General features: G+C 46.0%; 1 protein-coding gene across 2 annotated transcripts; it reads left to right on the top strand.

Moving 5' to 3' along the window:
- Positions 1–1,695: 1,695 nt before the first annotated feature.
- LOC114603087 (ribonuclease Oy-like) lies at positions 1,696–12,124 on the top strand. 2 transcript variants are annotated; one of them, XM_028741822.2, is made up of 10 exons: positions 1,696–2,091; positions 2,365–2,479; positions 4,388–4,445; positions 6,068–6,135; positions 6,943–7,000; positions 7,100–7,164; positions 7,345–7,458; positions 8,064–8,112; positions 10,847–10,921; positions 11,362–12,124. In XM_028741822.2, the coding sequence occupies exons 2-10, from the start codon at positions 2,367–2,369 to the stop codon at positions 11,527–11,529; spliced, it is 768 nt and encodes a 255-aa protein (XP_028597655.2). In that variant the 5' UTR covers positions 1,696–2,091; positions 2,365–2,366; the 3' UTR covers positions 11,530–12,124. The 2 variants fall into 2 exon arrangements, with proteins under 2 accessions (XP_028597655.2, XP_028597656.2); XM_028741823.2 differs by having other exon boundaries at positions 1,697–2,068.
- The last annotated feature ends 986 nt before the right edge of the window (positions 12,125–13,110 follow it).

Genomic DNA, 13,110 nt, shown 5'->3' with positions numbered 1-13,110 from the left:
GGAGCCAGCGTACAGCTTCCGGGTCATGTGGCCAGCAGGACTAAGCCGCTTCTGGCGAACCAGAGCAGCGCACGGAAACGCCGTTTACCTTCCCACCGGAGCGGTACCTATTTATCTACTTGTACTTTGGTGTGCTTTCGAACTGCTAGGTTGGCAGGAGCAGGGACTGAGCAACGGGAGCTCACCCCGTCGGGGGGATTCGAACCGCTGACCTTCTGATCAGCAAGCCCTAGGCTCTGTGGTTTAACCCACAGTGCCACCTGCGTCCCACACTCTCTTGGAGGTCCCCCCAAAAAATAAAGGGGAAAAAAGTGGATGTACAGTGGTACCTAGGGTTACAGACGCTTCAGGTTACAGATTCCACTAACCCAGAAATAGTACCTTGGGTTAAGAACTTTGCTTCAGGATGAGAATAGAAATTGTGCGGCAGTGGCGCGACGGCAGCAGGAGGTCCCATTAGCTAAAGTGGTACCTCAGGTTAAGAACAGTTTCAGGTTAAGAACAGACCTCCGGAATGAATTAAGTTCTTAACCCGAGGTACTACTGTACATTTCCAAAATATAAGATTAAAAAGAAATAAAATAAAACCTACATCCAGCAACAGTGTTTTGTGTTGTGTAGGTTCCTATGATGTAAGTCATGGGCCCGCCTGCTAGTCTGCTCCCTTAAAACATCACTGGTTTGCTCCTTTCTATATACAGGGTGCCCACATTCTGCATGCACTGGTTGCAGGGCAACATGCGCAAATGGCTTTAGATACCTATGAGGTCCATAAATTACCATCTAGCCAGATAGGACAGCTGGACGTATAAAGGGCCCCATTACCTTCAGTAGTTTGGGACCTCATCAGACCTAAATCTGGCCATGAATGGGTCCTTATTCTGGGATCAGGTTTTCCACTGCAAAACACAATAAAAGCAGACAGAGAAGTTTCCCTCCCTCTCTCGTAGCCCTTGGGATTTTGGGGCATCCTATGAAGATGGAACGTTGGGAGGTTCGGGACAGCTAAAAGAAAGCCCTTCTTCACCCACAGCTTATTTAAACTGTGGAACTCACCCCCACAGGAGTGAGCACCCCCCCTTCTAGATTTTTGCATAGCCTCACACTAAATGATGATCCATAGGGTTTAGGTGAACTGCCTTTGATGGCTGGTGGCTACTAGGCCTGGTGCTCTTCTAACACCAACATACCCATTGTCTTTAGAAATTAGCTTTCGTGCAGAAAGTAAAGGCACAAGGGCAGCCCCACCCCCACCCCCACTTCGAACATAGAAAACTGCCTTATACCAAGTCAGAACATTTGTCCATGTCTTATTTTCCTTCTTTGGTGATGCCTCGTAGCTGAGTGAGATTGTCTTCCATGAACACGGTTTTAACAATGAGTCCGTAAGTGACTGTGGAGGCCAATTCTGGATCCACATGTCCTTCCACAGTGGGGACATTGGTTTCCGGGCAGGAGTTGATCCCGGTGTGGATTTGCCAAGCGTGCCTTCCTCTTAGCACATTTCTCCCTTGCATCCTGAGTTCGAGTGTCTTCAAAGCCCACGACAGCTTTGGTCAAGGCTGTTCTCCAATCGGAGCACTCGCAGGCCAGTGTTTCCCAGTTGTCAGTGTTTATACTACATTTTTAAAGATTTGCCTTGAGAGCGTCTTTAAACCTCTTTGTTGACCACCAGCATTACGCTTTCCCTTTTTAAGATTGGAATAGAGTAGTTGCTTTGGAAGACGATCGTCAGGCATCCGCACAACACGACCAGTCCAACGAAGTTGATGTTGAAGAATCACCGCTTCAACACTGGTGATCTCCTTGATAAAGAGTTCTGTGAAACCCTAAAGTCTGCACTTGCCTACAGCGGCCCAAGTTGGTCTGATCAAAGCAATCGTTCTGCAATCTGCAACTCCACGAGGAGCTGAGTCTTTACTTCTCAGTCATCGCACAGGGAAGTGAAACCAGCCCCGTCCTTCTCCTTTTAAACACCAGATCAGTGTCTGGCTCTCATACTGAAAGGGCGACATCGTATCAGGGCATGTGCATTGCTGCTGTGCAACCCCAGGCTGGGACAGCTTAGGCAGCTGGTTTATACAAAGTCAGGTAGTTGATTCAACTGAGCTCAGGCAGAGGCCCTGCTGGGTTTTTTCTTAGCCTAATTTAGGAATACTGGAACTGAAGCTTAAGTTCTGTGGCTGAGCTATGACACCTTGATGACTGAAAACAACCTAGCCAATGTTTTTGTCATCAGACATTGGGATTACTGAACCCTACTTGAGGGTTTCTATACCTGGGGTTGCACGTTGACAGAGCGACTGGGTTCCTCTCCTTGCTGTTTTTCCTCTCCTTTCTTCATCAGCTCTGCTTTGCTTGCAGGTATGATGGCAGCCAATTCCGTCGCTCTGGGTTTATTCTGCATGAGTTTTTCCTGGTTGCTGGTTCGCCCTGAGGATCTCTGGAGGCAGCAGCAGGCCAAGGTGGAGACCTCTAGGTAGGTAGAACCTCGTGCAAAGGTGATAGAGGATGGGCAGAAAGCGGACGGGATGAATTTGTGGACTCTCAGTCTCTGCATGTTGTCTTTGCCCATGGAGTTTTCTAGGCAGGGATACTGGAGTGGCTTGCCGGTTCCTGCTCCAATTAAAAGATGCCTGCTTCTTGGGAGAAAAGCAATGACAAACCTAGACAGCATCTTAAAAAGCAGAGACATCACCTTGCTGTCAAAGGTTTGTATAGTTAAAGCTATGGTTTTCCCAGTAGTGATGTATGGAAGGGAGAGCTGGACCATAAAGAAGGCTGATCGCCGAAGAATGGATCCTTTTGAATTCTGGTGCTGGAGGAGACTCTTGAGAGTCCCATGGACTGCCAGAAGATCAGAGCTCTCCATTCTGAAGGAAATCAGCCCTGAGTGCTCACTGGAAGGACAGATCCTGAAGCTGAGGCTCCAGTACATTGGCCACCTCATGAGAAGAGAAGACTCCCTGGAAAAGACCCTGATGTAGGGAAAGATGGAGGGCACAAGGAGAAGGGGGCGACAGAGGACAAGCTGGTGGGACAGTGTTCTTGAAGCTACCAGCATGCGTTTGACCAAACTGTGGGAGGCAGTAGAAGACAGGAGTGCCTGGCGTGCTCTGGTCCAGGGGGTCACGAAGAGTCGGACACGACTAAACAACAACAGTCTCTGCATTACAGGTGGGGATGGACGGAGAATTTCGGTTTGCGTTTTAATGCAAAACCTGATTCACGCTTCCCAAAACAACATGCAAACTGGAACACAGCTGTCCTGAGAATTTTGTGCTTCTCTGAATTTTGCAATACAGTTCTCCAAGCAAAACTGTATCAAAGCGCACATAAAACTGTACTCTTTTCAGCACCTGCTAAAAGCATTTTTGTTTAGACAAGCCTACGCAGATGTAGAATGATGACATGTGTTTTCATCTGTTTTTAGTTGATTGTTGGTTTCATTTTATTTTTTTGGATGTTTTAAATAGTGTTTTTTATTTTACTGATAGTTTTACTGTTTCGCTCTTTTTGTAAACCGCTTTGAGGTTTTCTTTTGTTTTCTACACAGTCAAGTACTATATACCGTATTTTTCCGTATATAAGACTACTTTTTTTTTTTTTTACAAAAAATTATGTTAAAAAGGGGAGGTAGTCTTATACACAGGGGGCAATCTCCCCCCATTTTCTAATTTTGAGTCCCCCAAAATAGGGGGTGTCTTATACACGGGGGCATGTTATACATGGAAAAAATACAGTAAATGTTAGGAAATAAAAATAAGGTAGATGAATATGTTAAGTGAAATGGCTTGCAAAAATGTGTAATTAATGAGAAATTGACCTTAAAAATTTTCACGAGGACTTTTATACACACACACACACACACACACACACACACACACATGTATATACAGTGAAAGTGTTTAGTAAAAGGAAAGGTTGGTTGGAAGTCACCCTGGGCAAGATAGAGACTAAAAAATTAAATAAATAAATAAAACCGCAAACTTGTACAGAAATGTTGGGAACTGATCTTGTTTAAAAAAATATATTTTATTGAAAAAATTCAATGGACAAATAAAGTGAAAGAAAGGTGCCTGAAACTGTAATACGATATGCAGGTGCATAAGTAAGGTGATTATTCCAATGAGTATACAATTATTAACAAGTCGTAATATTTTTTAATAAATGCATTCTAAGTATTTATTTATCCATACACAATCTGCGTCTAAAAGCAACCTGTTCATTTTCTATCCCTTGATCAAAGGGGGGGGGGGGTCATAGTATTATCTTTCCAGTGAATCGGTACCAGTCTTTTGGTGGAAGTGAGGGGGCGAAGAATGAACTGATCTGAAGACTTTGGAAAGAAGGAGAAACTGGGAGACTTCTCTCTCTTTGACTGCAGGTCCTGTCCTTGGCGATGCATGAGCTTTGTCCAGATGTGGCCTGGAACCTTCTGCATAGTGAGTAAGAGTTTCTCATTCGGGGAGACTCCCTTTCTGAACAGTTAACATCTCTGTGTACTACCTGGCTAAATAAGACAGCTGCAGAGCAGTTGCAACAGGTGAAGGTAAAGGACTCCATGACGGTTAAGTCTAGTCCAGGGGTCAGAAACTTAAGGCCCATGGGCCAAAACGGCCCTTGGGGTTGTTTAACTGGCCCACGAGCTTCCCCTGAACCAAGATGCCCGCTCGGCGAGTCCCTGCACGCTGCGCTAAACCGGCGCAGTGCGGCATGGGGACTTGCTTTCGCGGCGCCGGAAATCACGTCTCCGTGTGCGCAGATACCGAAAATCCCATCTGCACAGATGCAGAACCAGAAATCACGTCTGCACAGACACTGGAAATCGCTGGTGCGCGCGCTCATGCGCAATCCAGCCTACGGGGGGATCTCTGCTAGAATGAACCAGCCCAGGCAAGGTAAACCTTGGTGACCCCTGGTCTAGTCAAAGGCGACTATGGTGTTGCAGTGCTCATCTCGCTTTCAGGCCAAGGGAGCCGGTGTTATCCACAGACAGCTTTCCAGGTTATGTGGCCAGCAGGACTAAACCACTACTGGCGCATGGAGGACAGTGGCGAGTGCCAGAGCGCATGGAAACGCAGTTTACCTTCCCGCCGCAGCGGTACCAATTTATCTACTTGTACTGGTGTGCTTTCGAACTTCTAGGTTGGCAGGAGCAGGGACAGAGCAACGGGAGCTCACCCCGTCACGGGGATTCGAACCGCCGACCTTCCGATTGGCAAGCCCAAGAGGCTTAGTGGTTTAGACCACAGCACCATCCGTGAGAAGGGGTTAAAAGAAGCAGCTGTGGGGGGACTCTAGCTCCCATCAGCCCCAGGCAACATGCCCAGTGGCAAGGGATGATGGGAGTTGTAGTTCAATGGAGTTTGGACTTGGTCCAATAGCGGGAGGAGAAATTTGAGTTGAAGAGAACAGAAATGAAATCAAACCAATGCTTAATTGTTAAGCTGTATTAATAAATAGAGGATAGCTGAGCCAAGTAGAGCATGAGACTCTTAATCTCAGGGTACAAGCCCCATGTTGGGTGAAAGATTCCTGGGTTGGACTGGATAACCCCTGGAGTCTCTTCGAACTCTACAATGCTACGATTCTATGAATTGCACACACATACACACAAAGGGGGGACGCGGGTGGCGCTGTGGGTAAAAGCCTCAGCGCCTAGGGCTTGCCGATCGAAAGGTCGGCGGTTCAAATCCCCGCGGCGGGGTGCGCTCCCGTCGTTCGGTCCCAGTGCCTGCCAACCTAGCAGTTCGAAAGCACCCCCGGGTGCAAGTAGATAAATAGGGACCGCTTACTAGCGGGAAGGTAAACGGCGTTTCCGTGTGCGGCTCTGGCTCGCCAGAGCAGCTTCGTCACGCTGGCCACGTGACCCGGAAGTGTCTGCGGACAGCGCTGGCCCCCGGCCTCTTGAGTGAGATGGGCGCACAACCCCAGAGTCTGTCAAGACTGGCCCGTACGGGCAGGGGTACCTTTACCTTACACACAAAGGGGGAAATGAGGTTTGTGGCTATGCTGTACCTTTGGGAATCTAACCCATCTTCTGCTTTCTGTCACGCACTTGTAGGCTCTGGGAAGGAGGTTTGAGTGCGTCCTGCCGAAAGACGCAAACACCTGGACCATTCATGGATTATGGTGAGGCGATCTCATTTGAGCTGGTATGGGAGGCATGTATTTATTGCTTGGACTTAAGTGAAGTATTTATTTTCTTACTTAAATATATATATTAAGCAGTGCCGGATTTACGTATAAGCTGAACAAGCTCTAGTTTAGGGCCCCCAAGAGAGTGGGGCCCCCAGAAAATTTAAAGGGGGAAAAACCCCTGGATGTACATTTCCAAAATATAAGATAAAAAACAGATAAAATAAAACCTACCTAGAGCAACCGTGTTTTGTGTTGTGTAGGCTCCTATGATGTAATACATGGCCCCTGCCTGCTAGCCTGCTCCCTTAAAACATCACTGGTTTGCTCCTTTCTATATATAGGGTGCCCACATTCTGCATGGACTGGTTGCACTGCAACATGTGCAAATGGCTTGAGATACCTATGAGGTCCACAAATTACCATATAGCATATATTCAACACACACAAAAAATAGTGACAATTTGTTGTGGACAAAGGACAGCTGGACATATAAAGGGCCCCGTTACCTTCAGGAGCTTAGGGCCTCATCAAACCTAAATCTGGCCCTGATATTAAGTGTGTGTGTGTGTGTGTGTGTGTGTGTGTGTACACATGCGCGCGCGCACACACACACACAGCACACGCACACATGCTACTTAAAAATATCAGAGCTGCTTACAACAATTATACTTAAAACCATACAATTAAAACCATAGAACAAAGTTAAATTAAGAAAATATGATGCCTTCTTAATTGCCTGCTGGAATAGAGAAGGTTCCAGCCTCCTTCACCTCCTCTTCTTGCCCTTTAAATCCACAGGCCCAGCAACATAATGGGCTGCTGCCCATATAGATACCTCTTCCCCTCCGACCTGGTGGTGAGTAGAACATGCACCATCATGTGACAGACAACAATCCCATGACTGCGATCAGGGAGCAGGAATACTAACACTCCCCACGACCTTCCTTTCCTGCAGGACTTGACGGCTGAACTGAATGAGCATTGGCCATCCTTCATCAACCTGAGCAACTTCCAGTTCTGGTAACCAAGGCAGGGGGCTTAACAGAGGAGGGGGCTGGGGTTGGAGAAGGGACGTGCGCTAGCTGGGGCTGATGGAAGTCATAGTCCCAAACATCTGGCGGGGCAAAGTTGGGGAAGGCTCAGGTAGAGAGATCCTGGGTGCGCCTGCCAACGGTTGTTTTACTCCTTCCTCCCACACAGGGAGAAAGAGTGGCAGAAACACGGGAGCTGCGCCGGCTGCGTGGAAGCGCTCAGCTCTCCCGACAAATACTTCCGAGCCGCCCTTTTCCTGCGCACAAAATATAACATTGACAGGTGAGGTGAGACGGCAGTGCGGTGTATCACAATTTGGATTCGGTGGGAAAGATGTACATAAAACACAACTAAAACCCATACGGCATCTAGTACAGTGCGCCTTACAATGGCTACCACAGGCAGAAAAATAATTAAGTGGCGCACCAAGATCACCTTCAGTTTTCAAGTGGTCTATAGGGCAGGGCAAGGGACGCGGGTGGCGCTGTGGTCTAAACCACTGAGCCTCTTGGGCTTCCTGATCAGAAGGTCGGCGGTTTGAATCCCCGCGACGGGGTGAGCTCCCGTTGCTCAGTCCCTGCTCCTGCCCACCTAGCAGTTCGAAAGCACATCAAAGTGCAAGTAGATAAATAGGTACCACTCTGGCGGGAAGGTAAATGGCGTTTCCGTGCGCTGCTCTGGTTTGCCAGAAGCGGCTTAGTCATGCTGGCCACATGACCCGGAAGCTGTACGCCGGCTCCCTCGGCTAATAAAGCAAGATGAGGACCGCAACCCCAGAGTCATCTGCGACTGGACCTAATGGTCAGGGGTCACTTTACCTATAGGGGAGGGCAGGAGTTGCTGCTGTAGCTAAATGACCCTGTTTTACATTCTCTTTCTGAACACAGCGCCTTTCAAAGAGCAGCCATCATCCCATCTTGCATCCAGAGCTACCAGGTACCTATTCCGTCCTATTTTTTGTTTCCCTGGAGATCTGAGAAATTGGGGAGGAGAGGGAGGCGGGTTACGGAAGGCCGCCATAAAATAGCTGGGTCCTCATTACAGTTTTATTTTATTTTATTCCCCCCCCCCCCGTTTTATTTATTAACATTACTATACTACAGTCATACCTCGGGATAAATACGCTTCAGGATAAGTATTTTCGGGTTGCGCTCCACGACGACCCGGAAGTAACGGAACGCGTTACTTCCGGGTTTCGCCGTGCGCACATGCGCAGACGGTCAAAATGACGCCATGCGCATGCGCGGAACGCGACCTGCGCACACGCAGACGCACGGACACGGGTTACGTTCGCTTCGGGATGCGAACGGGGCTCCGGAACGGATCCCGTTCACATCCTGAGGTACCACTGTACATTGGTAAACATTGTCATATTACATTACAGAGCTTATTATACTATATTTTCCAGCGTGTATACCAAGATTATATACAAACTTTATATACCTGAAAAAAAGAAGAAAAACAAAGAGAAAAAACAAAGACCAATTTCCCCCCATAATCGGATATGTACCAACACATTGTGCTTCCTGTCTATCCCATTGTATATTCCTTTTTTTTACAAATGAATGTACTCATATTATTGTATATTTCTTTTACATTTTATCTAATACATTCCTATAACAATATGTGCTCTTGATCTTATTTCTCAACTCAGTCTCTCTCCAACATCTATCAAATGCTAGCATAGATAACGAACCTTTACTGTATTTTTGAACCTATGTTTTATATCTATCCCATTTTACTATACATTTTTTTACAGTGGTGCCCCGCAAGACGAAATTAATTCGTTCCGCAAGTTTTGTCGTCTAGCGAATTTTTCGTCTTGCGAATTATTATTTAGACAAAGGAAACAAAGTCGCGAGACGTTTTCGTCTTGCGAAGCAAGCCCATAGGGAAATTCGTCTTGCGAGGCAACTCACAAACTGAAAAACCTTTCGTCTAGCGAGTTTTTTGTCTTGCGAGGCATTCGTCTTGCGAGGTACCACTGTATTTAAATTGCAATAAGTCTATTAAGGTGGTGGTGGTTGTTGTTATTATTATTATTTGAATTTCTACACCACCCTATCCCAGGAGGTCTCAGGGCAGTTCACAGAAAAGATTCACAGGAAAGGTTGTGTACGCACTATCTCTTCAAAGCACAATCTTCCCCTCAAAGAATTCTGGGCACTGTAGTTTAATAAGGGTTACTTTGAATGGTAATTCAGGGAGGGTTAAACCACAGTGCCCAGAATTCTTTGAGGGAAATAATTATTTTTATTTAAATGTGCTTTAAAGGTATAGTGTTTACACAGACTAAGACTCCAGAGTGAGGAAGCCACACAAAGTCCTCTGGGCCAAATATTCAGATGCACCAGTTTCTTTAAAAAAAAACCCCAACCGGGTCTCAGGAGGTCTGGATAAAAAAAGCTGGTAGGCATGGAGATGTGATATGACATTGCCAGGAATTAAAATGTTGAAAATATTTCAGATTCTTCAGCTTTCAAAAGAGGGGGGGGGGGGGTTAGAAGTACCACTAATCCCCTATTGAACCTAGACACCCTCAAGCTGGTGCTCCCCAGACGATACGGACTCCAATTCCCAGCCAGCATGGCCAATAGTTATGGGATGATGGGATATGTAGTTCAAAACAGGGCACAAGGCTGACATAAGATACGGATGCAGAGTGTTCTGAGGTTTGAGGAACAAATGACTCCATATATTTGGGTCCCCCCTTCAGTTATTGCTTTTTAGTTGTTAAGCGTGAAGCGACAATTTTTTTAAAATGCAAATTGCCAAAAATGTGGGGTGCTGCCTTTTCTACAGAATTATGCATCTGATCACCCGACAGGGCTTCCCAGAAGAACGCACAATTACCGTAATTTTCGCTCTATAAGACGCAGCAGGCCACAAGACGCACCTAGCTTTTGGAGGAGGAAAACAAGAAAAAAAATATTCTGAATTTCAGAAGCCAGAACAGCAATAAGGGTCACTGTGCAGCGAAAGCAGGAATCCCTCTTGCTGTTCTGGCTTCTGGGATAGCTGCGCAGCCTGCATTCACTCCATAAGACGCACACACATTTCCCCTTACTTTTTAGGAGGGAAAAAGTGAGTCTTCTAGAGCAAAAAATACGGTATTTTGGGCCGGGAAAATAATTTTGGGGTGTGCCTGGTTTACAGACCCGGTGAGGCAGACCACGGATCACAGGTTTAAGAACCCCTGCAAAAGGGGCTTGTGATGGGAGCAAACTCTGCCCCCATCCAATGGGGCCATAGCTGTCAACATTTCCCCTTTTCTTAAGGGAAATTCCCTTATTCTGAATAGGATTCCTCGCAAGAAAAGGGAAAAGTTGACAGCTATGACTGGGTGCCAGTTCCCTTTGCATGCATTTAAACATACCCAACATTTAATCCAATATTGGGATTTGGGTGGCTGCAAATGACATATTTCTACCCACCTGCTTGGAATCTCAAGCCTTGTCTGTCTCACCCACTTTGCATGCAGAAGACCCCAAATTTAACTCCCAGCATCCGATTGTAGGCTTGGGAGCGATTAGCTTGAAAACCCCAGAGAGCTGCTGCTGGCAGCCTGTGTAGACAACACTGATGTGGGTGGACCAATGGCTTAGCAGCTTCCTGTATATGTCCTAACCGTAGTTCTCTGCCCCATTCTGCCTGCAATTCTCATTCTCAGCTCAGCACCTTTGTGACTGTGTTGCGGCCCGTCCTGGGAGACCAATATGAACTCCAGTGCGTGACCGACGTCCAGGTGGGTTACCTTTTCTTTAGCTATGAAGTGTTCAAGGGTTAATTTGTTTAATGGTTTTTTCGATACAAACATCAACCGCAAAAGAAATATACAACAAAAACAATAACAACACAATTTGACAATTCAGATTTGAATACACGGATATACCTACGACTACACCTTTTTAAACAATATTTTCCGATCGCTCTCCTCTCCCCCTACTTCACCCCACTATCCGCCTTATCGCTTAAATATTCGTTCCAGATTTCTTCATATTTATCCGTTCTTATTTTGTGTCGACATGCAATTCGTTCGTATGCAGTTAATCTGTCCATATTATCAATCCATGTGCTCAGTGGAATCTTTTTGCGGCTCTTCCAATTCATCAAAAGTTTTTTTGCTTCTAATATAGCACGGTACCCCTCCTCTTCCCAAATCTTTTTTTTTTCTTCTCTTTGCAGGGGCGTCAAATATTGGTGCAAATAAAGGTTTCGCTCCACAGCAATTTCTCCTCCAGCTGCATCGAAGACTCCGACTACAACATCTCCCCTTATAAGCCCTGCAGGAGCGAGAGGACGGTTTTCTATTTTCCCACCAGCCAGAAGTTCCCACGCAACCCCTGTCCCTGACTCCAGGCAGGCAGAGATGTGTAGGAGTGCAAATATTCAGAGTGTGGGGTCAGGTGGGATTACTATGAGGAATTATAAAATATGCATCAAGCCACGGTGTCCACGATGAATGCATTTGATACACTGACAATAATTTCTGATCAAATCCCACAAGCCTGTACACAGCCCAGTTACTTCGCCTGGGTCATCCTGGGTCATCAAAGACAGTGGGCAGTTTCTTTGATGTAGCTTTTCTGATATGTTAATCTCAGGTTGTTAATCTTAGGGCCAGGAAACAGGTTTCACCTGAAGGTGATAATGATCGCTGTCTTCCTGGCCACCCTTCTTATCATGTGTACTGATTGTTCATGGCCTCTGGGGTTGCTGAATGCACTCCTTTGTAGTTTTCATTCATTTACTCCAAAAGTATGCATGCTTAACTAGTGTTTATGGTTTGACTTTGTCCCCACGTGGGGTTTGTTGAAACGCTCAGAAGAAATCTGATTGGTTCTTACGAGCACTCTGTAAAAAGTTCTTTTGTGAATAAAACGACCTGGGCCGGAGGGTGGAGACACAGATTATTATATGCACCCTTCCCAGAGTCTTGCTGGTTCAAGCCTCTGTGTGTATTCTTATTAATCAGAGTTCAATCCTTCCTTTACTTTGGGAATGCCTCAGAGATGTGAATTCTGCAAGGCGGAAAAAAGGCTATAAGCAGATAAAATCAAAATAACAACTTTAGGAATGGATACTTGCTCTGGTGCGTGTTCTTTTAATAGAATTCCCTAGGCTCTACTACAGTGGTACCTTGGTTCTCAAACTTAATCCAGAAGTCCGTTCCAAAACCAAAGCGTTCCAAAACCAAGGTGCGCTTTCCCATAGGAAGTAATGCAAAACGGCTTAATCCGTTCCAGACTTTTAAAAGCAACCCCTAAAACAGCAATTTAACATGGATTTTACTATCTAACGAGACCATGGCTCCATAAAATGAAAGCAATAATCAATTTACTGTACTATAAAATAAATAAGATACTTTTGTTGATGATAAAAATGAAAATTATTTTTCCCCCTTACCTGCACGGATGATAGTCATTGTTTGGATGGGGGGCTTTTATCCATTTCCGCAGTCACACAATCAGTCAATCAATCAATCAATCAGTAGCTGAACTGGGTTCCACACTGTCACAAAAACAAATTAAACTAAAAGGCCTCAAAAACAAAAATGCAAAATAAAGAGCAAAAATTAAAGCGCCAAACTTAATCTGTTCTGGAAGTCTGTTTGCCTTCTGAAATGTTTGGAAACCAAGGCATGGCTTCTGATTGGTGCAGATGCCCCAGAAATAATAGCCAGCAGCCGCATCGGACGTTCAGCTTCCGAAAAACGTTTGAAAACCGGAACACCTACGTCTGGGTTTTTGGCATTTGGGAACCAAAGTGTTTGAGAACCAAGGTAAGGTAAAGGTAAAGGGACCCCTGACCATTAGGTCCAGTCGCGGACGACGCTGGGGTTGCAGCGCTCATCTCACTTTATTGGCTGAGGGAGCCGGCGTACAGCTACCGGGTCATGTGGCCACCATGACTAAGCCACTTCTGGCGAACCAG

This window comes from Podarcis muralis, chromosome 7, assembly GCF_964188315.1.
Source record: "Podarcis muralis chromosome 7, rPodMur119.hap1.1, whole genome shotgun sequence".
Classification (NCBI taxonomy): domain Eukaryota; kingdom Metazoa; phylum Chordata; class Lepidosauria; order Squamata; family Lacertidae; genus Podarcis; species Podarcis muralis.
Note: the sequence above shows the minus strand (reverse complement) of the source record. Positions and strands in the feature narration are given on the sequence as shown.